This window comes from Phyllobates terribilis, unplaced genomic scaffold (genome assembly GCF_046119375.1).
Source record: "Phyllobates terribilis strain yellow unplaced genomic scaffold, ASM4611937v1 Scaffold_5__5_contigs__length_657084704, whole genome shotgun sequence".
Classification (NCBI taxonomy): domain Eukaryota; kingdom Metazoa; phylum Chordata; class Amphibia; order Anura; family Dendrobatidae; genus Phyllobates; species Phyllobates terribilis.
The window spans coordinates 351,311,838-351,335,204 of record NW_027362765.1 but is presented as its reverse complement, the minus strand read 5'-3'; the positions used below and the strand labels follow the sequence as shown (position 1 = coordinate 351,335,204).

General features: G+C 52.6%; 1 protein-coding gene across 1 annotated transcript in view; it reads left to right on the top strand.

Moving 5' to 3' along the window:
- Window positions 1-10,550: 10,550 nt before the first annotated feature.
- LOC141271166 (pancreatic triacylglycerol lipase-like) overlaps window positions 10,551-23,367 on the top strand; it is a 157,934-nt gene continuing 145,117 nt past the window's right edge. Inside the window, exon 1 of the mRNA XM_073681269.1 lies at window positions 10,551-10,786. Coding sequence (XP_073537370.1) covers window positions 10,781-10,786 — 6 coding nt within the window. The 5' untranslated portion in view covers window positions 10,551-10,780. The remainder of the gene's footprint in view (window positions 10,787-23,367) is intronic.

Sequence of the window (23,367 nt, the reverse complement as noted above, 5' to 3'; positions counted from 1 at the left end):
GCTGTTTGCCCTTGATAATAGCACTAGAAGTCTGCCCCTAATAATAACACCAGCAGTCTGCCTCTAATAATAGTACCAGCAGCAGTCTGCCCCTGATAATAACACCACCTGTCTGCCCCAGATAATAGCACCACCAGTCTGCCCCCTGATAATAGAACCAGCAGTCTGCCCCCTAATAATAGCACTAGAAGTCTACCCCCTAATAATAGCACCAGCAGTCTACCCCCTAATAATAGCACTAGAAGTTTGCCCCTGATAATAGCACCAGCAGTCTTCCCCAGATAATAGTACCTGCAGTCTGCCTCTAATAATAGTACCACCTGCCTGCCCCCTGATAATAGTACCACCTGCCTGTCCCCTGATAATAGCACCACCAGTCTGCTCCCTGATAATAGTACCAGCATTCTGCCTCCTGCTAATAGCACCACCAGTCTGCCCCCTGACAATAGCACCAAAAGTCTGCCCCCTGATAATAGCACCAGCAGTCTGCCCCTGATAATAGCACCACCAGTCTGCCTGCCCCCTGATAATAGCACCACCAGTCTGCCCCTGATAATAGCACCCAACAGTCTGCCCCCTGACAATAGCACTAGCAGTCTGCCCCAGATAATAGCATCAGCAGTCTGCCCTCTGATAATAGCACCAACATTCTGCCCCCTGATAATAGAACCTGCAGTCTGCCCCTGATAGTAGTACCACCAGCCTGCCCCCTGATAATAGCACCTGCAGTCTGCCCCTGATAATAGTACCACCAGTCTGCCTGCCCCCTGATAATAGCACCACCAGTCTGCCCCCTGGTAATAGAACCAGCAGTCTGCCCCTGATAATAGCACCAACAGTCTACCCCCTGATAATAACACCTGCAGTCTGCCCCTGATAATAGCACCACCAGTCTGCCTGCCCCCTGTTAATAGCACCAGCAGTCTGCCCCTGATAATAGCACCACCAGTCTGTCCCCTGACAATAGCACTAGCAGTCTGCCCCAGATAATAACACCAGCAGTCTGCCCTCTGATAATAGTGTAGCACCCTGAGGATTCGGCTGCTACAGGGGTATTGCACCTCAACCCAGAGGTGTGATATTCCACTCCCGGGTAAGGATGGAGTGTGGGACTGAGCTCGGTAGGCTGCATGCACTACATACATCCCATTTCCGAGGAACAGACCAACGGTACTCCCACTTAGAAATGTGCAGGTACGACCGAGTCTGTTCCTGGCTGGAGTGGGAGGGGGGTGGAACATCCCATGTAGTGTAGGGGCAGATAGGGGGAGCAGTCTGGGTAGTGATAGGAGCTCATTGGGTGCTGGTCACCTGAGCTCACACATAGAGGGATATATAAGGTGGGCACCAACTAGAATCAGGGTCAGTTGTAGAGAACAAGTCAGTTGGAGAGGAGCCTGTCTGATGCAGAGAACAAATCGGCAGAGAGAAGGAAACAGCAGCCCTGGAGAGAGAGAGAGTGGAGCAGAGAAAGACCCAGAGGGGGAAGACTGAAGGGACCCAAGAACCCAAATTAGAGCACCGGGTGAGGAGTCAGCAAAAGGGTACCGGAACCCAAACTGGTGGGGGTAAAAACAATCCCCAGCCAGAGACCGGAGGCCGTGGGCAGCATCTGCCACGGCCACCCACCACATTCACCCCGAAGGCACACCACATGAAGGGTCAGGGAACCCAAGGCCAAGGGTGTCCCAACAGCAGGCCCGAGGGAGCTGGACCTAGGTGGATCACTGGTGGGGACGGCTGAAGAAAGGACAGAGGGAGAGCTCAGGGCCACGCTCCGGACTTGTTTGGGGGTTGGCTGGATCCAGGACCTGGTGGACGCAGCACGGCTCGGGTGGTCACTAGCAGCTGGAGTGACCAGTACAACATCTGCAGTAAGTAAACACCCTTAACTGCACAACCCGACTCTGTCTTCACTGCCGTCTGCACTACACCACCACAACCCCCATCCTCTGCGCCTGTCCCCTCTGAGGCTATACCCCTCCCGTTGGGGGTTACCATCACAAGCTGCGCACCCACCATCAGCCTCAGCGGACCCTGCTGCAGCGGCGGCCACAGTGACCGCATCACAACGGGTGGCGTAGTCGACACAAAAGAACTTTAGTAACATCTGTAGAACTGCCACATCACACTGAGCTTGACGCCCTGGGCACGGGGCCGGGTCACAGCCGCTCGGAGACTACAACCCCCCATCTGATCCGGTGCCGGGTATTCCCCTCAAAAAGGAATATGTCCCAGGGGGCGCGTCAACTTTGGCGTAGTCGGCAGGATTACGTGCCCGCAACAACCGGGTACTGCGTGCCTGAAGAAAAGTGCAAGTTTACCTCAGAAAGAAGTCTCCTGCCGGTTCCGGAGGGTCCCCGCCATCGGACTCCATCACCAGTCGTTTCCCGCCGATTGTCCGCCATTTCCAACTTGTTCCCGCCATCTGCAGAGTTTCCCGCCACTGGGCGACGCTTCCCGCCAAAACCGCAGATTTCCCGCCTTGCAAGAGCAGCGGACGCCATTATGGGCGTGCCAAAGGAGGGCAAGAGGCCACCTCCCATCGTGGGCCGGGACAGAAAATGGCGCCAAAAGTGGAAACCGCCCCCACCAACAGAGACTGTGATGTTGGAGGTGTCTGTCAGCGTGAAAGAACTACCCCTGGAGCTGACAGTCACCGAGTTGCCCCGGGACCGCCCTCGAGGTGGGAGGAGACGAAAGAGAAGAGAAAAGATGGGTGCCGCTTGGAGCAGTCTGGAGCGAGCGCACCCGGAGGCAAGAAGTCTAACGAGGAGTAGCGGAGAAGCTTACCCGGATATGGAGAGAAAGCAGAACAGCACCGGCCCGCTGGCCAGGAGTCTGCTAAAGACCGAGGAAGGAGAGCAGAGCAGCACCGGCCCGCTGGCCAGGAGCCTGCTGGAAGAAGAGCAGAGCAGCACCGACCCGTTGGTCAGGAGCCTGCTAGACACCACGACCCCACTAGGCCTAGTGGAGGTCCTTGCACAGCTCCCCCGAGACCGGGAGTGTGCACAGACTGCCCTGGAGGGCCTCGCACGGAGGATGGCCCGGGTACAGTGCGAGATACTGGCGGAGTGGAGCCGGGAGATGACCCAGCAAGCTGAGACCAGTCAACGGAGCACGCTACCCTGGAAGAGGAAGCAGACCGCCTCTGAGGATGGCGCGGGAGGACCCAAGGCCGGAGACGGCGCCGAGAAGGGAGCCGAACGCATGGAGGCAGGTAAAGGGGACGCCTATACCCCAAGCCGAGAAACCGCCCACCTGCCCCAGCTCCCCGTCGCAGAGCCCGAAAGTCCCCCTGCTGTGCCCGTAGCCGCCATGTCACCGCTATGGACTAGGCCCCGACCGGAAGCCGCCGCAGCGACCCCTGTGACGTCACGCGCCTCGACCCGGAGCGTGACAAAGCAGGAAATACCACCAGCCTGGTCGCAAGGCCTAGTACCCCCGGGCGCCGCATCACCAACAGCGCCCCCTACCTCCGCGGAGCCTCCGGCCTGGCCGCAAGGCCAGGTAGCCCGGGGTGCCGCCGTCCTAACGGTGCCCTTCACCTTCCAGGTGCCCCAGGCCTGGCCGCAAGGCCTGGGCAACCCGGGCGCCACCACCACCGCGCCCGCGCCCGTAAAACCAAGGGTGCCACACCTGGGGGAGGACTTGTTCAGCCAGCTCACATGGCCGGACGGGCGGCCCTTCATCTGGCCCGAAGGATACCATGAGCTGGAACGGCAGCAGAAGCTAAGACCCCTGGATGAACCCCTGATTCCGGCTCCGAAGCCCGTGGCACGGATCTCGCCCCCGCTAGCGGAAGCACAGTTTGAGTGGGACCCCACCGGAGAAGATCTAATGGGGTTCACTCAGGAAACTAGGGCAGCTGCAGCAGAGCGCGCTGAGTGTTGCCGACAGCAGCTCGAAGAGTTCGCGAGGGAGCGGAGAGAGAGGCGGGTCCGGGAACAACAGGCCCAAATAAGGAGCGCCGAGCAAAAGAGCCGGACCAGGAGGGACCCCCGTGCAGCGCACAGTCCCCGTACCACCGGGACTGTAATCAAGTTTAACCAGCAGCACGGGTGGGGCTTCATCAGAGACAACAACACCCTCGGCGACGTCTTTGTCACGCGCAGAGACGTGGAATCCCATCTGCCGGAGGGGCACAGAGGTCGTGACCTTTACATCGGGGACGAGGTCACCTTCACCCGGCACAAGTGTGCCAAAGGACCTTACGCCCTCCACGTACACCGCTTGACGGAGGAGGAGTTGCGGTACGGGGAGGAGGAGCCAGAGGACCCGGACGGGTCTGAAGCAACACCATATCACCAAGAAAAAGCAGGAGGGAGCCGTCGTTGAGGACGGGAGTAGAGACTGTATATAGTTGCCCGTCGGGGCACAGTGAACCGTTGCTGCTAAAATAGTCCCCGTTGGGACCAGTGAACTGTTTACCCGTTAACCCCTTCATCCTACAGGCTGAGGACTGTGAGCAGCCATTCCCTTCCCTCTACCTGGCCGAGGACTGAGAGCGGCCAACTTCCCTGTATATAGTTGCGCTTCCTAAAGCGCCCCCTACCGGTTTTATAGGAAAACCAGTTTTCCAGAGAGACTGTCGCACTTTACCCGGTCACACGTTGCACAGTGACCGGAGGAGGAGCCTGAGGCGACGAGAATGTTTTATATATATATATAATGTTGTTTTATATGTTTTATGTTGTTTAAAAAAAAAAAAAAAAATTGTATGTTTTATGGTGTTTTTGTCTTACAGCCCGAGGACGTGCTGTGATTTACCAGGGGGGAATGTAGCACCCTGAGGATTCGGCTGCTACAGGGGTATTGCACCTCAACCCAGAGGTGTGATATTCCACTCCCGGGTAAGGACGGAGTGTGGGACTGAGCTCGGTAGGCTGCATGCACTACATACATCCCATTTCCGAGGAACAGACCAACGGTACTCCCACTTAGAAATGTGCAGGTACGACCGAGTCTGTTCCTGGCTGGAGTGGGAGGGGGGTGGAACATCCCATGTAGTGTAGGGGCAGATAGGGGGAGCAGTCTGGGTAGTGATAGGAGCTCATTGGGTGCTGGTCACCTGAGCTCACACATAGAGGGATATATAAGGTGGGCACCAACTAGAATCAGGGTCAGTTGTAGAGAACAAGTCAGTTGGAGAGGAGCCTGTCTGATGCAGAGAACAAATCGGCAGAGAGAAGGAAACAGCAGCCCTGGAGAGAGAGAGAGTGGAGCAGAGAAAGACCCAGAGGGGGAAGACTGAAGGGACCCAAGAACCCAAATTAGAGCACCGGGTGAGGAGTCAGCAAAAGGGTACCGGAACCCAAACTGGTGGGGGTAAAAACAATCCCCAGCCAGAGACCGGAGGCCGTGGGCAGCATCTGCCACGGCCACCCACCACATTCACCCCGAAGGCACACCACATGAAGGGTCAGGGAACCCAAGGCCAAGGGTGTCCCAACAGCAGGCCCGAGGGAGCTGGACCTAGGTGGATCACTGGTGGGGACGGCTGAAGAAAGGACAGAGGGAGAGCTCAGGGCCACGCTCCGGACTTGTTTGGGGGTTGGCTGGATCCAGGACCTGGTGGACGCAGCACGGCTCGGGTGGTCACTAGCAGCTGGAGTGACCAGTACAACATCTGCAGTAAGTAAACACCCTTAACTGCACAACCCGACTCTGTCTTCACTGCCGTCTGCACTACACCACCACAACCCCCATCCTCTGCGCCTGTCCCCTCTGAGGCTATACCCCTCCCGTTGGGGGTTACCATCACAAGCTGCGCACCCACCATCAGCCTCAGCGGACCCTGCTGCAGCGGCGGCCACAGTGACCGCATCACAACGGGTGGCGTAGTCGACACAAAAGAACTTTAGTAACATCTGTAGAACTGCCACATCACACTGAGCTTGACGCCCTGGGCACGGGGCCGGGTCACAGCCGCTCGGAGACTACAACCCCCCATCTGATCCGGTGCCGGGTATTCCCCTCAAAAAGGAATATGTCCCAGGGGGCGCGTCAATAGCACCAACAGTCTGCCCCTGATAATAGCACCACCAGTCGGCCCCCTGACAATAGCACTAGCAGTATGCCCCAGATAATAGCACCAGCAGTCTGCCCTCTGATAATATCACCAACAGTCTGCGCCCTGAAAATAGCACCTGCAGTCTGCCTGCCCCCTGATAATAGCACCACCAGTCTGCCTGCCCCCTGATAATAGCACCACCAGTCTGCCCCTGATAATAGCACCACCAGTCTGCCCCCTGATAATAGCATCAACAGTCTGCCCCCTGATAATAGCACCACCAGCCTGCCCCTGATAATAGCACCACCAGTCTGCCCCCTGATAATAGCACCAACAGTCTGCCCCCTGATAATAGCACCACCAGTCTGCCCCTGATAATAGCACCACCAGTCTGCCCCCTGATAATAGCACCAGCAGTTTGCCCCTGATAATAGCACCACCAGTCTGCCCCTGATAATAGCACCAACAGTCTGCCCCCTGATAATAGCACCAGCAGTCTGCCCCTGATAATAGCACCACCAGTCTGCCCCCTGACAATAGCACTAGCAGTCTGCCCCAGATAAATAGCACCAGCAGTCTGCCCCCTGATAATAGTACTAGAAGTTTGCCCATAATAATAGCACCAGCAGTCTGCCCCCTAATAATAGTACCAGCAGTCTGCCCCTGATAATAGTAATACCAGTCTGCCCCCTGATAATAGCACCAACAATCTGCCTCCTGATAATAGTAGCAGAAGTCCCCCCAATATTAGTATCACCAGTCTGCTCCCCAACAATAGCACCAGCAGTCTGCCCCCTAGTAATAGTACCAGCAGTCTGCCCCTGATAATAGTAATACCAGTCTGCCCCCTGATAATAGCACCAACAGTCTGCCTCCTGATAATAGTAGCAGAAGTCCCTCCCCCATATTAGTATCACCAGTCTGCTCCCTAACAATAGCACCAGCAGTCTGCCCCCTAATAATAGTACCAGCAGCAGTCTGCCCCAGATAATAGCACCAGCAGTCTGCCCCCTGATAATAGCACCAGCAGTCTGCCCCCTGATAATAGCATCACCAGTCTGCCCCAGATAATAGCACCAGCAGTCTTCCCCCTGATAATAGTACCATCAGTCTGCCCATGATAATAGTACCAGCAGTCTGCCCCCTGATAATAGCATCACCAGTCTGCCCATGATAATAGCACCAGCAGTCTGCCCCCTGAAAATAGCATCACCAGTCTGCCCCCTGATAATAATTCCACCAGTCTGCCCCCTGATAATAATATCAGCTGTCTGTCCCTTACATCAGTGTTTCCCAACTCCAGTCCTCAAGGCCCACCAACAGGTCATGTTTTCAGGATTTCCTTACTATTACACAGGTGATGGAATTATTGCCTGTGCATGTGTTGCAGTTATCACCTGGGCAATACTAAGGAAATCCTGAAAACATGGCCTGTTGGTGGGCCTTGAGGACTGGAGTTGGGGAACGCTGCCTTACATGATAATCATTTCTGATTATCAGAAATAATGATAATCAGCAGCAATATATTTTGTGCCACTAGGGGGAGCTCACTACAGCAGTTAATAGGTGCCATGGATGTGGCTTGCTCCTCCTAGTGGTGGCTACTGGTAGCACTTTGCTGCCTCGTAATGCAGCTCGGAGGGTGCACTGAACCCCGCTCACTCTGCGGCTCCCGGCTCTTGGGTGCGGACTGGAGGAAAAGCTCCCAGCGCAGACATCGAATGTACCCATAGGTGCCCATTTCCCTAACACAGCCCAGGAGAGGGTCATCCTGCCCCCAGTATGGACGGTATACACCAGTGCACTACTGTGCGGTTATCATGTAGTCTTATGTCAGACGTACTCTCAGTACCCGCGGCTTTCTATAAAAGAAAAACTAACATTCACCAAAACTGAATTAAGAGCCCCCCCACTCCTGAGCGCCGGTGCCCAGGGTCCCCCATATCGGGGTGTAAGGAAGCCGCGACCATCTGCAGAGCTGCAGAGCCTTCCGCCCTGCTCGAGACGCGATATCGCTGGCCGCTCACAGGCGTCACATGATCCCCCCTCTGATGTCACGTCCAGTGAGACGTGACATCAGTGACGCGGACCCCGCGGTGGCTGCTGGGTTGTGGGCGGGGTTACCCCATGCGTCACATCCAGCATCCACCGTGCGCTTTCCCAATGAATGGGGAGAGGCAGAGCGCGCGGTGGATTCTGGGTATGACACGCAGGGTAACCCCGCCCACAACCCAGCAGCCACCGTGGAACGCAGAAGAGGGACCCCCGGCTGCAGCCGGAATCATGACGTGACATCAGCGGATGTCAGAGCCAGCTGCAGCCGGGGGTCACGTGATGCCTGTGATCGGCCAGCGATAGCGCCACCCACAGGCAGAAACAGCAGCGGAAGGTATTTACAAAGATACTTATATTCATCATAAAAATACATTGGCTTATTTTCAATAGTACTGGACATCCCCTTTAAAGAGTCAATATAGACTTTTAGGATTCCTACATCCAATAGGTGGCGCTAGAGTTCTTGTCCTCTTCCTCTCTGAATACGATGTCTGCAGAGCATCGCACTTAGTCTCCTCTCCAAAAGTATAAATGATGAGGGGATTCATGCTGTAAGATTGTGATTATCACCTGAGATTCCCTTCAATGTCTCATCCATTGCACTGACCCCAGGGTGCAGGTGAGAACACGACCCCAGGGTGCAGGTGAGAACACGACCCAAGGGTGCAGATGAGAACACGACCCCAGGGTGCAGGTGAGAACACGACCCCAGGGTGCAGGTGAGAACACGACCCCAGGGTGCAGGTGAGAACACGACCCCAGGGTGCAGGTGAGAACACGACCCCAGGGTGCAGGTGAGAACACGACCCCAGGGTGCAGGTGAGAACACGACCCCAGGGTGCAGGTGAGAACACGACCCCAGGGTGCAGGTGAGAACACGACCCCAGGGTGCAGGTGAGAACACGACCCCAGGGTGCAGGTGAGAACACGACCCCAGGGTGCAGGTGAGAACACGACCCCAGGGTGCAGGTGAGAACACGACCCCAGGGTGCAGATTAGAACACGACCCCAGGGTGCAGGTGAGAACACGACCCCAGGGTGCAGGTGAGAACACGACCCCAGGGTGCAGGTGAGAACACGACCCCAGGGTGCAGGTGAGAACATGACCCCAGGGTGCAGGTGAGAACATGACCCCAGGGTGCAGGTGAGAACACGACCCCAGGGTGCAGGTGAGAACACGACCCCAGGGTGCAGGTGAGAACACGACCCCAGGGTGCAGGTGAGAACACGACCCTAGGGTGCAGGTGAGAACACGACCCCAGGGTGCAGGTGAGAACACGACCCCAGGGTGCAGATGAGAACACGGCCCCAGGGTGCAGGTGAGAACACGACCCCAGGGTGCAGGTGAGAACACGACCCCAGGGTGCAGGTGAGAACACGACCCCAGGGTGCAGGTGAGAACACGACCCCAGGGTGCAGGTGAGAACACGACCCCAGGGTGCAGGTGAGAACACGACCCCAGGGTGCAGGTGAGAACACGACCCCAGGGTGCAGGTGAGAACACGACCCCAGGGTGCAGATGAGAACACGACCCCAGGGTGCAGGTGAGAACACGACCCCAGGGTGCAGGTGAGAACACGACCCCAGGGTGCAGGTGAGAACACGACCCCAGGGTGCAGGTGAGAACACCGGCTTGGGGGGCAAAGCCCAAATACAAGCGCTCCATATCATATCTACCACTCTTTCCTCACTGTACGGATACTCAGAGATCAGGTGATGAAAGGGTTACTGGTCAATAATAACAGGAATCCAGGCAGTCACAAACTTAGAAGATGCAGATTAATATAAGGACGTTTATCGCCACCTAGTGCTGCACAGTGATCATTACACTGCTTATTACCATCTGATTGATAAGATTTTACTGATACAATTGTAGCAAACCTAAGGATCGGCTCATGTCAAACCTTTATATGTAAGAACATTTTTATTCACTGACAGCAAATCAAAATCTTCATAAGGGTGTAGTCTGACGCCGTATAAAAGGGGCGATGGTCCATCGCAGTGCACGGACTGTGTGACAGCTGTTACCATCCACCTTTCGTGTCTCCCCTATTTCCTCATAGATTGTAAGCTTGCGAGCCGCTGGGTCCTAACTCCTCCTGGTATCTGTTCTTGTGATTATTGCTATTCTGTAACGATTCTGTATAATTCCCCTGTAAAATGTAAAGTGCTGCGGAATACGTTGGCGCTATAGAAATAAAAAATGCTCTAGAGCAATCATTCTTAGCAATTCAGGGTGCAACCTAATTGTTTTCTATAGTTACGCTTTTTTAGTTGGCTCCTGTTCACACTAGCTTGGATGCGCTGGTCATTTTCTGCATTTGTTTGTTACCTGCTAAATGTATTATCTTGCTACTCCGCCATCTGCTGATCAATATTTGTTTACCGCTCATTCTTGTTCATTCCAATTAAGTTGGTTCAAACTGGGAGTGGCTTCACACTGCAGGTCATAGGTTACTTGCTGTAGGCCACCACTTTATAGCCCGAGTTGCTGGCTGTGAGACACTTGTTGGGCTTGTGAAGTTATCAATTTCTGACCAGCAGCATCCGACAACAGCGGCTTCACAGAAAGTGACGGGATTGTACCGACAAGTATTATTTCTGTATCCGGATTTAAATAAACCAAGTCTTGATTTGCACCTCGCTGTGGTTCTACATTCGAGTCTACGGTCACTGAGTCTGCGCTGGTCCTGTCTGCTCCCCATCTTGGATATGGAGGTAGGAAAAAATCTCACGGCATCTTATCAATTACCTACATCTCCCATCGCCTCATGTGGCGACAGAACAGTCAGAAATTAGACTCCGGTCATCATGTCTGCCTTATGCCTGCACATCAGAGCGCAGCTGCATCTCTTACAGGAATCTCTTTAGCAACAAGCAAGTCAGAGAGGTGCAGCGTGTCTGCAAGAATCTCTGTAACGGGTCCGAATGGTGGAACCACTGTGCCGTGGTACAGGGAGGGACCAGACGGGCGTAACTAAGTGCCTACCCGGATCGACCCTGGCTATACGGTGGTTTAGTCGACTCTGTGAACCAAGGAGGGACCTGGAAGGTGAACCAGGTGCCACTCTGGGACCGACCTGGTGTGAGAGCAGGTGACTCCCACGGGGCTGATAGCCGAAGTGGACTGGCACGACAGATGTGCACAGCTGGTAGGCAGGCGGATGGAGATGACTGACGGACAGGCTCGGCTGGCAGGCTGATTGGCGGGCACGGCTGATAGACAGGCTGGCGGACAGCACTGGGACCTGAGGGCTGGAGAGAGTGTTAGGACACAAACTACAACATTGCACAGGCAACTCCATTTTGGAGAAGGTGCCTAAAATATCAGCTGTCCTCTGGCCATTGGCCAGAGACACATTAGGACGACGCGCGGCCCCTTTAAGAAGCAGGAAACGCGCGTGCCCTAAGCACAGTGCCCGGGGATCTGCACGCACCCTGGGCACACAGAGCCAGAGGAGCGGAGGACGCTGGAGCAGAGCCGCGGCGGTAAGGGGGTCGGTGTCTCTGCCGGGCAGGAGGCAGAGACGCCGGCGCTACAATCTACACTTGCCTAGAAGTCTCCTAGAAACTTCACCAAGCCCTTTTCAAATTTAAATTAACCCTTTTCTTTCACAATTAAAGAAAAGTTTATGTATGCACAGTTTCACCTCAGATCACACCATTTAAAGAGACTTTCCTATAACAATTTTCCACAAAGCACACGGTCACCCAGACTGGAAACCCCACAACTCACTCAAAATATTTTGGGAATTTTATTGGAGTGACCCATAGGAGCTGTGCAGTAATTTTCGCACCTCAAAATCAAAATGGCCGAAAAATGTCCCTCGCAATGTCCCGGCGCTGAAGTACAGAAAGTGCAGCCTGATTCTGAACATTATGAAGAACAGGAAGCAAAACCCAAACTTGCAGCAGACAAAATCGCACGACCAATGCGCTCTCTCAAACCGATGCTAAAAGCCATTGAAAATTACCACTCCACAAAAGGTGAGCTCTGCAATCACCTTGAAGGTCTATGAGAACTAGTCGCCTCCCTCATGTCGGGTTTTCAGTACTGTAAAATAGTGATGAGCGAGCACTAAAATGCTCGGGTGCTCGATGCTCGGGTCGAGCAAATCGGAATTATTCGACCCGAGTAATGAGCCCAATGTAAGTCTATGGAAAACTCGAGCATTTTTCAGGCGGCTCCCCCCGGCGGTCTGCAGGGGGGCTAAAAATTGCCCAAATTGATGGGAACAGCCCTGAAATGACATGGGAACAGCATGGGGAAGACCCCTGGAAGCATTTCTGACTCCCAGGTCACTGCTGTCAACAATGTTGTCAGAGTATTACACCACTTTTACGGACTCACAATAAAACATACAAAACCAAAATGGATTTTCCTGCAAAAAAATGTTAAGGAACATCCTTTCCAGGGTAATGACTTGTATATAAGGCAAAATAAGTGCCCCCCCCCCAAAAAAAAATGCTCCTCCACACCTTGGGTTATGTTCACACGAAGTGTTTTTGATGCGTTTTTGCACTTTTGTATTGCTTTCAACCGTGGAAAATACGTTCACCAGTAAATGTAATTTTAACAGTTTACAACATTATCTGGCCATGTTGTGTGTGAGACATGATCAGACATATCTTGTTTCATTTTTGAAGGAGGGACTCTGAAAGTCATAAAGCCTATTTTTACAGGGCCATCAGGCGGCCCTTACTATTCTTGAAGGGACAGCCATCGGCCCTTGCTATTCTTAGAGAGCCATCAGCCAGCTATACTTTGTTGTTCCCATTATTAAAGAGTGGGTCTCCTATACTGTGATTGCGCATGCTGTGACTGCAAGGGCTGCCAAAAGTTTGGATGCACCCCAATACCCCTTTGAAGAGACATAGAGGAGAGCATCATTAAAAAAATTGTTCCCATTATTAAGGAGTGGGTCTCCAATAGTGGTAATGCCCATACAGTGACTGCAAGGGCAGCCAAAAAATTAGATGCACTCCAATACCCCTTTGAAGAGACGTAGAGAAATTCTTCATTAAAAAAATTGTTCCCATTGTTAAGGAGTGGGTCTCCTATAATGGTACTAAGTGCATGGGCAGAAAAACATTTACCCTTGGGGGCTATACATGAATATACTGTATAACATACAGAATGTTAGCGGTAGGCCTCTAAAAAAATTTCCTACGGGCATCATAAACACCCTTAAAAAAATTATGTGGGTGTTGCATCACGGTCACCCTGGTGATATGGTGGTGGAGGATGAGGAGAAGGAGGAGGACAACAGAAAATAGACAAAATCAGGAATCGTATACCCATGTCTGGTTGTGACGAGGTGCATGAGAATACACCTCCCAAAAATAGCCACGGAATTTGACTTTATGTTCCGCTGCTATCATTCAGTGGTGTTGAGAAGTCTGGCCCAATCCAGCCCTTGTTCATTTTGATAAGAGTCAGCCTGTCAGCATTTTCAGTTGACAGGCGGATGCACCTATCAGTTATAATTCCACCAGCGGCACTAAAAATCCGCTCTGATAAAACGCTAGCGGCAGGGCAGGCCAGGACCTCCAAGGCATAGAGAGCCAGTTCATTCCATGTATCCAGCTTGGATACCCAATAGTTATAAGGCACAGAGGAATCACAGAGGATGTTGGTATAGTTGGCAAGGTACTTCTTCAGTATCTTCTAAAACTTTTCCCTCCTTGTCAGAGTACCCCACGCATCAGGGCCTTGACGCTGGGAGGGTCTGAGAAAACTGTCCCACAACTTTGACAGTGTTCCCCTGCCTCTGCTGGATTGGAGTTGTTTCTCTCTTGCCTGTACTCCATGGCTGTCCAAGGAACTGTGATCTTTGCCGCCAGTGTTTTCAGATGGGAATTTTTTTAATAATTCCTCAACAAGGGCCTTCTGGTACTGCAACATTTTACTAGACCTCTCCGCCACAGGAAGGAGAGATAGAAATTTCTCCTTGTAGCATGGTTCTAGAAGTGTGACCAACCAGTAATTACTGTCGGCCAGAATGTGTACAACGCGAGGGTCACGGGAAAGGCAGAGAAACATAAAGTCAGCCATGTGTGCCAGGCTGCCACCAGCCAAGTCTTCCCTGTCCTGACCAAGAGGACGACTGTCCATGCTCTCCTCCTCCTCATTCTCCCTCTCCTCAGACCATCCATGCTGAACAGACGGTATCACAGTTGTGTGGGTAGTACTGTCTGTAGCACAGGAAACCAGCTCCTGTTCCTCCTCCTCGTTATCACCCAATCCGCATTAGGATGAGATGAGGCTGGGCTGTGTGGCATCACCCTGTTCCTTGCTCCATCTCATCATGCTCCGTCGGCAATGCCTCATATTTATTGTGAGCAGCAAGAGTTTCAGTAGACAGATAAGCAGGATGGTGATGCTAATTATGGCGTCATCTTGTTGGAGTCCTCAAAGTTTTGGAGGACTGCACAGATGTCTGACATCCATGCCCACTCATCAGCTATTATGTGCGGAGACTGACCTGAATAATGATTGGCGTGTTGAAGCTGGTATTCAACAACGCCCCTCTGCTGCATACAAATCTTTCCAAACATCTGCAAGATTGAGTTCCACACGTGGTGAGATCGCACACCAATCGGTGAGCTGGAAGCTGCAAACGCTACTGAAGCACGGCGAGGGCAGTGGAAGCTGTAGGTGACTTTTGGAAATGGGCACACACGCAGTGTACTTTGACAAGCAGCTCAGGCAGATCCGGGTAGGTTCTGAGAAATCGCTGAACCACTAGGTTGAGCACATGGGCTAGGCATGGTACGTGTGCAAGCTTGCATAGCTTCAGAGCCGCCACCATGTTCCGGTCATTGTCACACACAACCATGCCTGGCTGTAGGTTCAGCGGTGACAGACACAGATCTGCCTCCTCTTTTACAGCTGCCAAAAACTCTGCAGTGGTGTGCGGTTTGTCACCTAAGAATATTAGCTTCAGCACAGCCTGTTGCCGCTTAGCCGAGGCAGTGCTGCAGTGCTTCCAGCTTCCGACTGATGTGGTCATTTCAGAGATGGAGGCGTCGGGAGGACGTGTTCCATCCCAGGGTCAGACTGGGTCCCAGCTTCCACTATATTAACCCAGTGTGCCGTCAGTGAGATGTACGGTCCCTGGCCACAAACACTTGTCCACGTGTCCGTGGTTAGGTGGACCTTCCCAGTAACTGCGTTGTTGAGGGCACGGGTAATGTTCTGGGACACGTGCTTGTGTAATGCGGGGATGGCACACCGGGAGAAATAGTGGCGACTGGGGATCGAATACTGAGGGACGACCGCCGCCATCAGGTTGCGGAAAGATTCCATCTCCACGAGCCTAAAAGGCAACATTTGAAGTGAAAGCATTTGAGAAATGTGGGTGTTTAGTATTGTGGCCTGTGGGGCGTTGTCTGTGTATTTGCGCTTGCGTTCAAAGGACTGGGGTAGGGACAATTGAATGCTGCGCTTGGACAAGGATGTGGACGTGGTTGCTGATGGGGCTAGTTGAGAGAGTGCAACGACAGGTGCAGGGCAGGAGGCATCTTCGCATGCGCCATGGACAGGGGATTGGCGTGCAAGCACAACAGCAGAACAGGCAGTGGTGTCACCCGCAGACACTGTTTCTGGACCCTGACCCAACTAGTCAGGTCCTTTGCCATGTGCCTGAGCATGCTGGTGTTGGTCAGGCTGGTAGTTTTGCTGCCCCTGCTGATGCTGGCATGGCAGAGGTTGCAAATGACCTTTTTGGGGTTATCTAGACAGGTCTTCCAGAGTCTAGTTCTTTTTCAAAGACTAACAGTTGGACTGGCAACTTCCCTTGTGTTGGTGTTCCAGGGAACGATTGCCCGCTTTGTGTCTGTGCCCACCCCACTGCTTGTTCCTGCCTGTTGTGGTGCTACGCCTCCCTCCCCCTCTGCGCTCCTGTCCTCGCTCTGCATGTCACCTTGCCAGGTTGGGTCTTTGACTTCATCGTCTAACACCTTGTCTTCCACATCCACACCCTGGTCCTCCTCCTGACTTGGTGGCAATTGTGTCTCATCATCATCCACCTGTTGCGACAGTTTCCCACTGTCGCCTTTGTATGACAGTGGCTACTCAAATATTTGGGCATCGCTACACGTGTTCTCCTCTTGCCCCACTTGAAGCTGGCCGGGCGAGAATCCCAAATCTATGAATAGAAAAGTGAACAGCTCTTCGGAGTGTCCAAGTGTGGGATCAGTCGTCTCCGGGCACTCGGCTGGTTGGGAGGAAGGAGGATCAGGGTGAGGAATATGTGGTTCAGACTCACGGCTACTGGACAGGGTGGTGGTGGTGGTGACTAAATGACTGGAAGCTTTATCTGCTATCCAACCAACAACCTATTCACACTGCTCTGGCTTCAAGAGTGGTGTTCCGTGGCCCCTATAAATTGGGACAGGAAGGTAGTTTATTATTATTATTTATCTACAGTATATAGCGCCATTGATTCCATGGTGCTGTACATAAGAAGGGGTTACATACCAGGTACAGACATCACTTACAAAACTAACAATGATAGACTGATACAGAGGACCCTGCCCTTGCGGGCTTACATTCTATAGGATGGGGGAGCAGACAGTAGGTTGGGGGGTTGCAGTAGCTCCGGTGTTGTTGAGGTGGCAGCGGGGTCATGGCAGGCTGTAGGCTTGTTTGAAGAGATGGGTTTTCAGGTTCCGTCTGAAGGATTCGGATGTGGTGGATAATCGGACGTGTTGAGGCACAGAATTCCCTAGTATGGGGAATGTTCGGGAGAAATATTGGAGGCGATTGGGTGAGGAACGAATAAGTGTGGAAGAGAGAAGGAGGTCGTGGGAGGACCGGAGGTTACGTGAGGGAATATATCGGGAGATTAGTTCAGAGATGTACGGAGGAGAGAGGTTATGGATGGCTTTGTAGGTCAGTGTTAGTAGTGTGAACTGGATACGCTGGGCAATTGGGATCCAGTGAAGGGACTTGCAAAGGGGGGCAGCAGAGTAGTAGCGAGGCGAGAGATGTACTGGAGGGGTGCGAGAGTGTTAGCCGGTAGGTCACAGAGGAGGATGTTGCAGTAGTCGAGGCGGGAGATGATGGGGGCATGCACAAGCAGTTTAGTAGATTGAGGGTTGAGGAAAGGACGGATTCTGGAAATATTTTTGAGCTGGAGGTGACAGGAGGTGGCGAGAGCTTGGATGTGGGGTTTGAAGGACCAGGCAGAGTCAAGGGTTACTCCGAGGCATTGCAGGTACTGGGGAAAGTGTGGTGTCATTTATTGTGATAGAAAGATCAGGTGGGAAAGATATGCGAGATGGGGGGAAAGATGATGAGTTCAGATTTGTCCACATTGAGCTTGAGGAAGCGGGAGGAAGAGAAGGAGGATTTGGCGACATCTGGGCCAGAGCGGTAGATCTGGGTGTCGTCAGCGTACAGATGGTACTGGAAGCCATGGTAGTTTGACATGATATGGGTGTTTGTTGTGCTCCCTCAGAAGGCACAGTTTCATCTTGTCCATGGCCTTGGCCTCTGCATGCACCATCACCATCACCTCCACTTCCCCGTGCCTTGCCACGTGCCTTGCCCATTTTAAATGCAGTATAATTATTATTACCGCAGTAATATGGGATCACGTGTGATGACCACGGTTTTAGGCAGCGGCGTTGTTGTGTTGTATTGGTCTGCGACCAAGTGTGAATAGGTTCAACAACACACAACTGGCAGACTTGAAATGGAGTGTGCCAAGATATGCCTAATCATGGTTTACCCAGAAGGACAACCGGAAAAGGCAGTGAAAATGTATGCTCTCATTGATGATCAGAGCAACCGGTCACTAGCTCGACCTAAGTTCTTTGAAGCCTTTGGAATAAAGGAACCAGCAAAACCCTACACTCTGAACACTTGCTCCGGCCGCATACAGACTTGTGGCAGAAGGGCAGAAGGGCAGAAGGATTCATTGCTTCTCCTATCAATGGAGACAAGGAAATACCTTTACCAACGCTGATCGAATGTGATCAAATACTTGACCATAGTGATCAGATCCCTACTCCGGACACTGCATTTCACCAACCGCATTTAGCCAACATTATCCCCCCCTATGGATATGGACGCCGAGATTCTACTCCTGCTTGGCAGAGACAATTTAAGGGTACACAAGGTGCGTCAATAGCGTAATGGTCCTGACTACTCCCCATACGCTCAGAGACTTGACTTGGGTAGTCATAGGAAATATATGCTTGGATCGACCAGGAGTTGACTCCTTTAAGACTTATGTGCATAGTGACGGACGCGCAACCTTCTGCAAGCCGTGCCCTTATCACTACGAGGTGAATGAGAAGCCTCCAGACCTCATACTGCTGCGTGAAGCCATTAAATCCCCTACACTGATGACTTTGGAAGATCGGTGCTTCGCACAACTAAGGATGACAATAAATTAGCCCTGTCAGTAGAAGATAGAGAATTTGTCAAGATAATCGACGGTGAGTTCTTTAAAGATTAAACCAGTCACTGAGTTTCTCCCTTACCCTTCCGAGATACCAGTGTAAGACTCCCAAACAATCGCGAACAAGCTTTGTCCAGATTCAACTCTCTTCAGCGTATACTAAGCAGCAAGCCCGAAATGATAGAACACATTGTCACCTTTATGAAAAAAATATTCCATAACAACCATGCGGAAAGAGAAATGAAGAGAAGAGTGCAGGTACCTACCTTCATTAGAAGTATGTCACCCACGGAAACCTAAGCAAATGAGAGTCGTTTTTGACTCAAGCGCCAAACATCAAGGTGTATCTCTGACTGACATTTTCCTCACAGGTCCCAATTTGACAAATAACTTATTAGGAGTGTTGGTGAGGTTCAGAAGAGACCTTGTTGCCATCACCGCCGACATTGAACAGATGTTCCACTGTTTCGTTGTCAGAGAGGACCACGGGAATTTCCTCAGGTTTCTGTGGCACAAGGACAACAAGATGGTGGAGTAACGCATGAGGGTGTATGTATTTGGAAACAGCCCTTCACCCGCTGATTCAACTTATGTCCTGTGGAGAACTGTGTATGGGCTCATACCCATATGTGTGAAAAAAAACCTTCTGATATATGGACCGAAAAATCGGACGAGTGTCATGCAATTTTTCATGCGAGGACAATGCGATTTTTCGCACCTAGCATCCGTATGACATCCGTATGCCATACATTTTTTTTCTCTGCAACTATTATTCTACAATCATTTACAGGACTATTTATGGTGTTCTATGTTACAGAATGGTAATGTATCCGTAAAAATCGGATGGAATACAGATGGTCCGTATGCCGTCCGTTTTTTTTTCTCGCACCCATTGACTTGCATTGCCGAGGCTTGTCGGATATACGGCACAAATCGATTTTTTTCTCGGTCCCAGCTGAGAAAAAAAATCGCAGATGAGCTGTAACTCATAGATTAACATTAGTCAGAGTGCAATCCGATTTTTTATTGGATTGCATTCTTCCGTTTTTCTCGCAAATGAGTTTGAGCCCTTAGAAGGAGAGTCCAAGTATGGAACAGATACCGGAGACTTCGTAGAGAAAGACTTCTATGTAGACGATGGACTCGAAACTTTACCTACTGAAGAAGTGGCAATCGATCTACTTAAAAGAACTCAAGGTATGTTGTAACCAAGCTAAACTTAGACTGCACAAAATCGCTTCCAACAGCTTGGTCGTCATGAGATCCTTTGAGCTATGTCAGTATTCGGTCAGTATTCGGTCAGTATTTTTTCTCAGGAGTTGGAGCCAAAACCAGGTGAGGAACAATCAGAGAAAAGGTAGAACAGAAACAAGTCACCAATTCTGCATTTATCACCCACTCCTGGTTTTGGCTCCCACTCCAGAGAAAACATACTGACCCGATACTGACCAGATACTGATAGTGGGGGCCGAGGCCCAAGGCAGTTCCTTGCATTCAGAGGACCAGTGAAACGGTTGAGGTCTGACCACGGGAGCAATTTCATTGGTGCATGTTGAGAGCTGAATATCACCATTGAACCAATTCAAGATCAGTTGGGAGAAAGGCTGGATTTTCAATCCCCCTCATAGTTCCCACATGGGAGGTTCCAGACTGGGATCTCACGCAGTATCTTGAATTCTATGCTTATGGATGTTACCTCTTCAAGACTCACACATGAGACTTTGGTTATGTTACACATACGCCGCTAGGTTCAGATAGGGGCGAGACCGGTGACATGAATTCATTGGAATCCTGGGGGAACCGTTACTCAGGGCGACCATAGACCATGTGCTGCAGCTTCTCTCAGGCACACGATAGATTCAGTTGCTGACCAGACACATCTGACAAGAGTCTTCAGAAACGATAGAACAGTAACATTTAATGAGGCACGGCCAGTGCAATGCAAATGTCTCTTTAAGCAACAGGCTGTCCAGAGAGTGGGCTGTTGGGACGAAACGGCGTTGTTTCTTTTAAGACCGGTCCTACCCGCATTCTTCTTTTTCTCCGTGGGTGTTGTTGTCTCTGTAGTCCCCCCCCAAGAGAGGTATAGTGGGGCGTCAGTCCTGGAGAAGTTCAGAACATAAGTACGATAGAAGGAGAGGAATCCTAATATCTGCCTCAACTCCCCAACGGTAGAGGGCCGCTTGTCTTTTAAGGCCAATACTGGAGCGATCTCTGCTGGGTCCATGGTATGGAGCTCCCCCTAGTGGTGGCTGCAGACAGGATCTTATCATGTATCCCTGTATACAGGGAGCTCCCCCTAGTGGTGGCTGCAGACAGAATCTTATCATGTATCTCTGTATACAGGGAGCTGCCCCTAGTGGTGGCTGCAGACAGGATCTTATCATGTTTCTCTGTATACAGGGAGCTCCCCCTAGTGGTGACTGCTGACAGGATCTCATCATGTATCTCTGTATACAGGGAGCTTCCTCTAGTGGTGGCTGCAGACAGAATCTTATCATGTATCTCTGTATACAGGGAGCTCCCCCTAGTGGTGGCTGCAGACAGAATCTTATCATGTATCTCTGTATACAGGGAGCTCCCCCTAGTGGTGGCTGCAGACAGGATCTTATCATGTATCTGTAGTGCCGGCGTCCCTGCCCTCTGCTAGGCAGGGACGCTGCTCCCCTCACCGCTCTGCTCCGTGCCCGGCATCCTCCCCCCGCTCTGCTGTCAGCCTGCGCTCCGTCCCGGTGTCCTCCTCCTGCTCTGCTCTCAGCGCGCGCTCCTTCCCGGCCCCTGTGCTTAGGGCGCGCGCGCGCGCGCTCCCCTCCTCTTAAAGGGGCCGCGCGCGTCGCCCTAAAGAGTCCCCGGCCAATGGCCGGAGGACTTCATCATATATAAGGCACCTCCTCCAAAATGGAGGTGCCCGAGCAATGTTGTTTGCACCTGTGTCTCACCTGTGCTTCAGCCCTCAGGTCCCGTTGCCAGTTACCTGCCAGTTTCCTGCCAGTTACCTGCCAGTTACCTGCCTGATTCCTGCCTGAATACTTGTTACCTGTCTGCCAGTCTGAGGTCCGACGGTCTGCCTTACTACTCCTGTCAGTCTGTCTAAAGGACCAGCCTGCCCGCTCACCTGGGAGCGCATATCAGCTACCTGCCTGCTTGCCTGAGGTCCGACGGTCTGCCTTACTGCTCCGGTCAGTCTGTCTATGGACCAGCTTGCCCGCTCACCTGGGAGCGCTTCTCCGTTATCTGCCTGCTTGCCAGCCCGGAGGCTCCGTTGTCACGTGCTGTGACCACCAGCTATCTCAGAGACTCTTGCCCGCTCACCTGGGAGCGCTTCTCCGTTACCTACCTGCCTGCCAGCCCGGAGGTTCCGCCGTCACGTGCCGTGACCACCTGCTATTCCAGAGACTCTCGCTTGCTCACCTGGGAGCACACATCTACCATCTGCCTGCTAGCCTACCCGGAGGCTCTGCCATCACAGGTCGTACCTACCCCTTACCCAGAGACTGCCCTGATCACTTGCCGTAACTCCTTGTCCGTTCACCCAGAGACTGCCACCCGCTCCCTTACAAGGGCCGCCCCCTTGTATAGTAGCTCAGAGGTTCCGCCTCCCGGACCCGTTACAGTTTGCTCGGGCCATGGAACCCGGTGGCACCCAAGCTCCCTCGCTCACGGACCTGTGTCATGAACTGTCCCGTCAAAGGTCCCAACAGGAGTCCATCCTGGGTCACCTGCGGAATGTCAATACTCGCCTGGACACTCTGACTGCACCACCTGCAGCCACTGCCAGTACCATGACTCGCAACCCGGCAGCTCCGCTACCCACTAATACCATGGTAACCTATCCCGGTCCCCGGCTGTCTGCACCTCCTCGCTTCGGAGGCGACTCCGTCCAGGCTCGGGGCTTCATAAATCAGTGCACCCTGCACTTTGAACTTTTGTCCCATCAGTTTAATTCCGACCGGGCCAAAATTGCCTTTATCATGTCCCATCTCACCGGGGAGGCCCTGGCCTGGCTAAATCCTCTATGGGAGAGAGGAGACCCCCTGGTGTCCAACTTGCCTGCTTTTCTCTCGGCTTTCCGGAAAGTCTTCGACGAACCCGGACGGAAGACCTCATCCGCATCCTCTCTGCTACGCCTCCGTCAGGAGGGTCTCACCGTGGGCCAATATGCCATACGGTTCCGCACCCTTGCCTCGGAGCTGGCCTGGGATAACGACGCTCTGGTATCCGTCTTCTGGGAGGGTCTGTCCGGTCGTATTAAAGATGAACTTGCTGGTCGGGACATTCCTACCTCTCTCGATGATCTAATAACCCTTGCCACCCGGATTGACCTACGGTTCCAGGAGCGTGCCAAAGAGGTCACCCGTGAGAGAAGGATTCCACGTTTAGCTCCTACTTTCCAGAAACCCGTCATTCCCTCCATCTCTCCCCAGGTACACTCTCCTGAGCCTATGCAGGTCGACCAGACCAAGATGGTCAAAACCCGTCAGGACTCACGCCGTGCCGAGGGGAGCTGCTTCTACTGTGGCAGTAAGGAGCACCGGATCCGTGCCTGCCCGGAGAGGTCGGGAAACGCCTGTGTCTAGGTTCGCTCAGAGAGGTCCACCTAGACAAGAATAAATCCTCTCCATCCCTGCTGTTGTCAGTTTCGATCATCTACGGGGAGAACCGTTATTTCGAACTAGCCCAACTTGACTCTGGAGCAGCCGGGAACCTTATTTCACAGTCCCTGGTTGAGAAATACCGCATCCCCACCAAACCTCTGGCTGTACCCTTGTCTGTCGCTGCCGTGGATGGGGGCCTCTTACCTCGCCCCATTCAACTCATCACCGAATCCATTACCCTGCAGGTGGGAATGCTGCATTCTGAAAGTATCTCCTTTCATGTTCTGCCTGG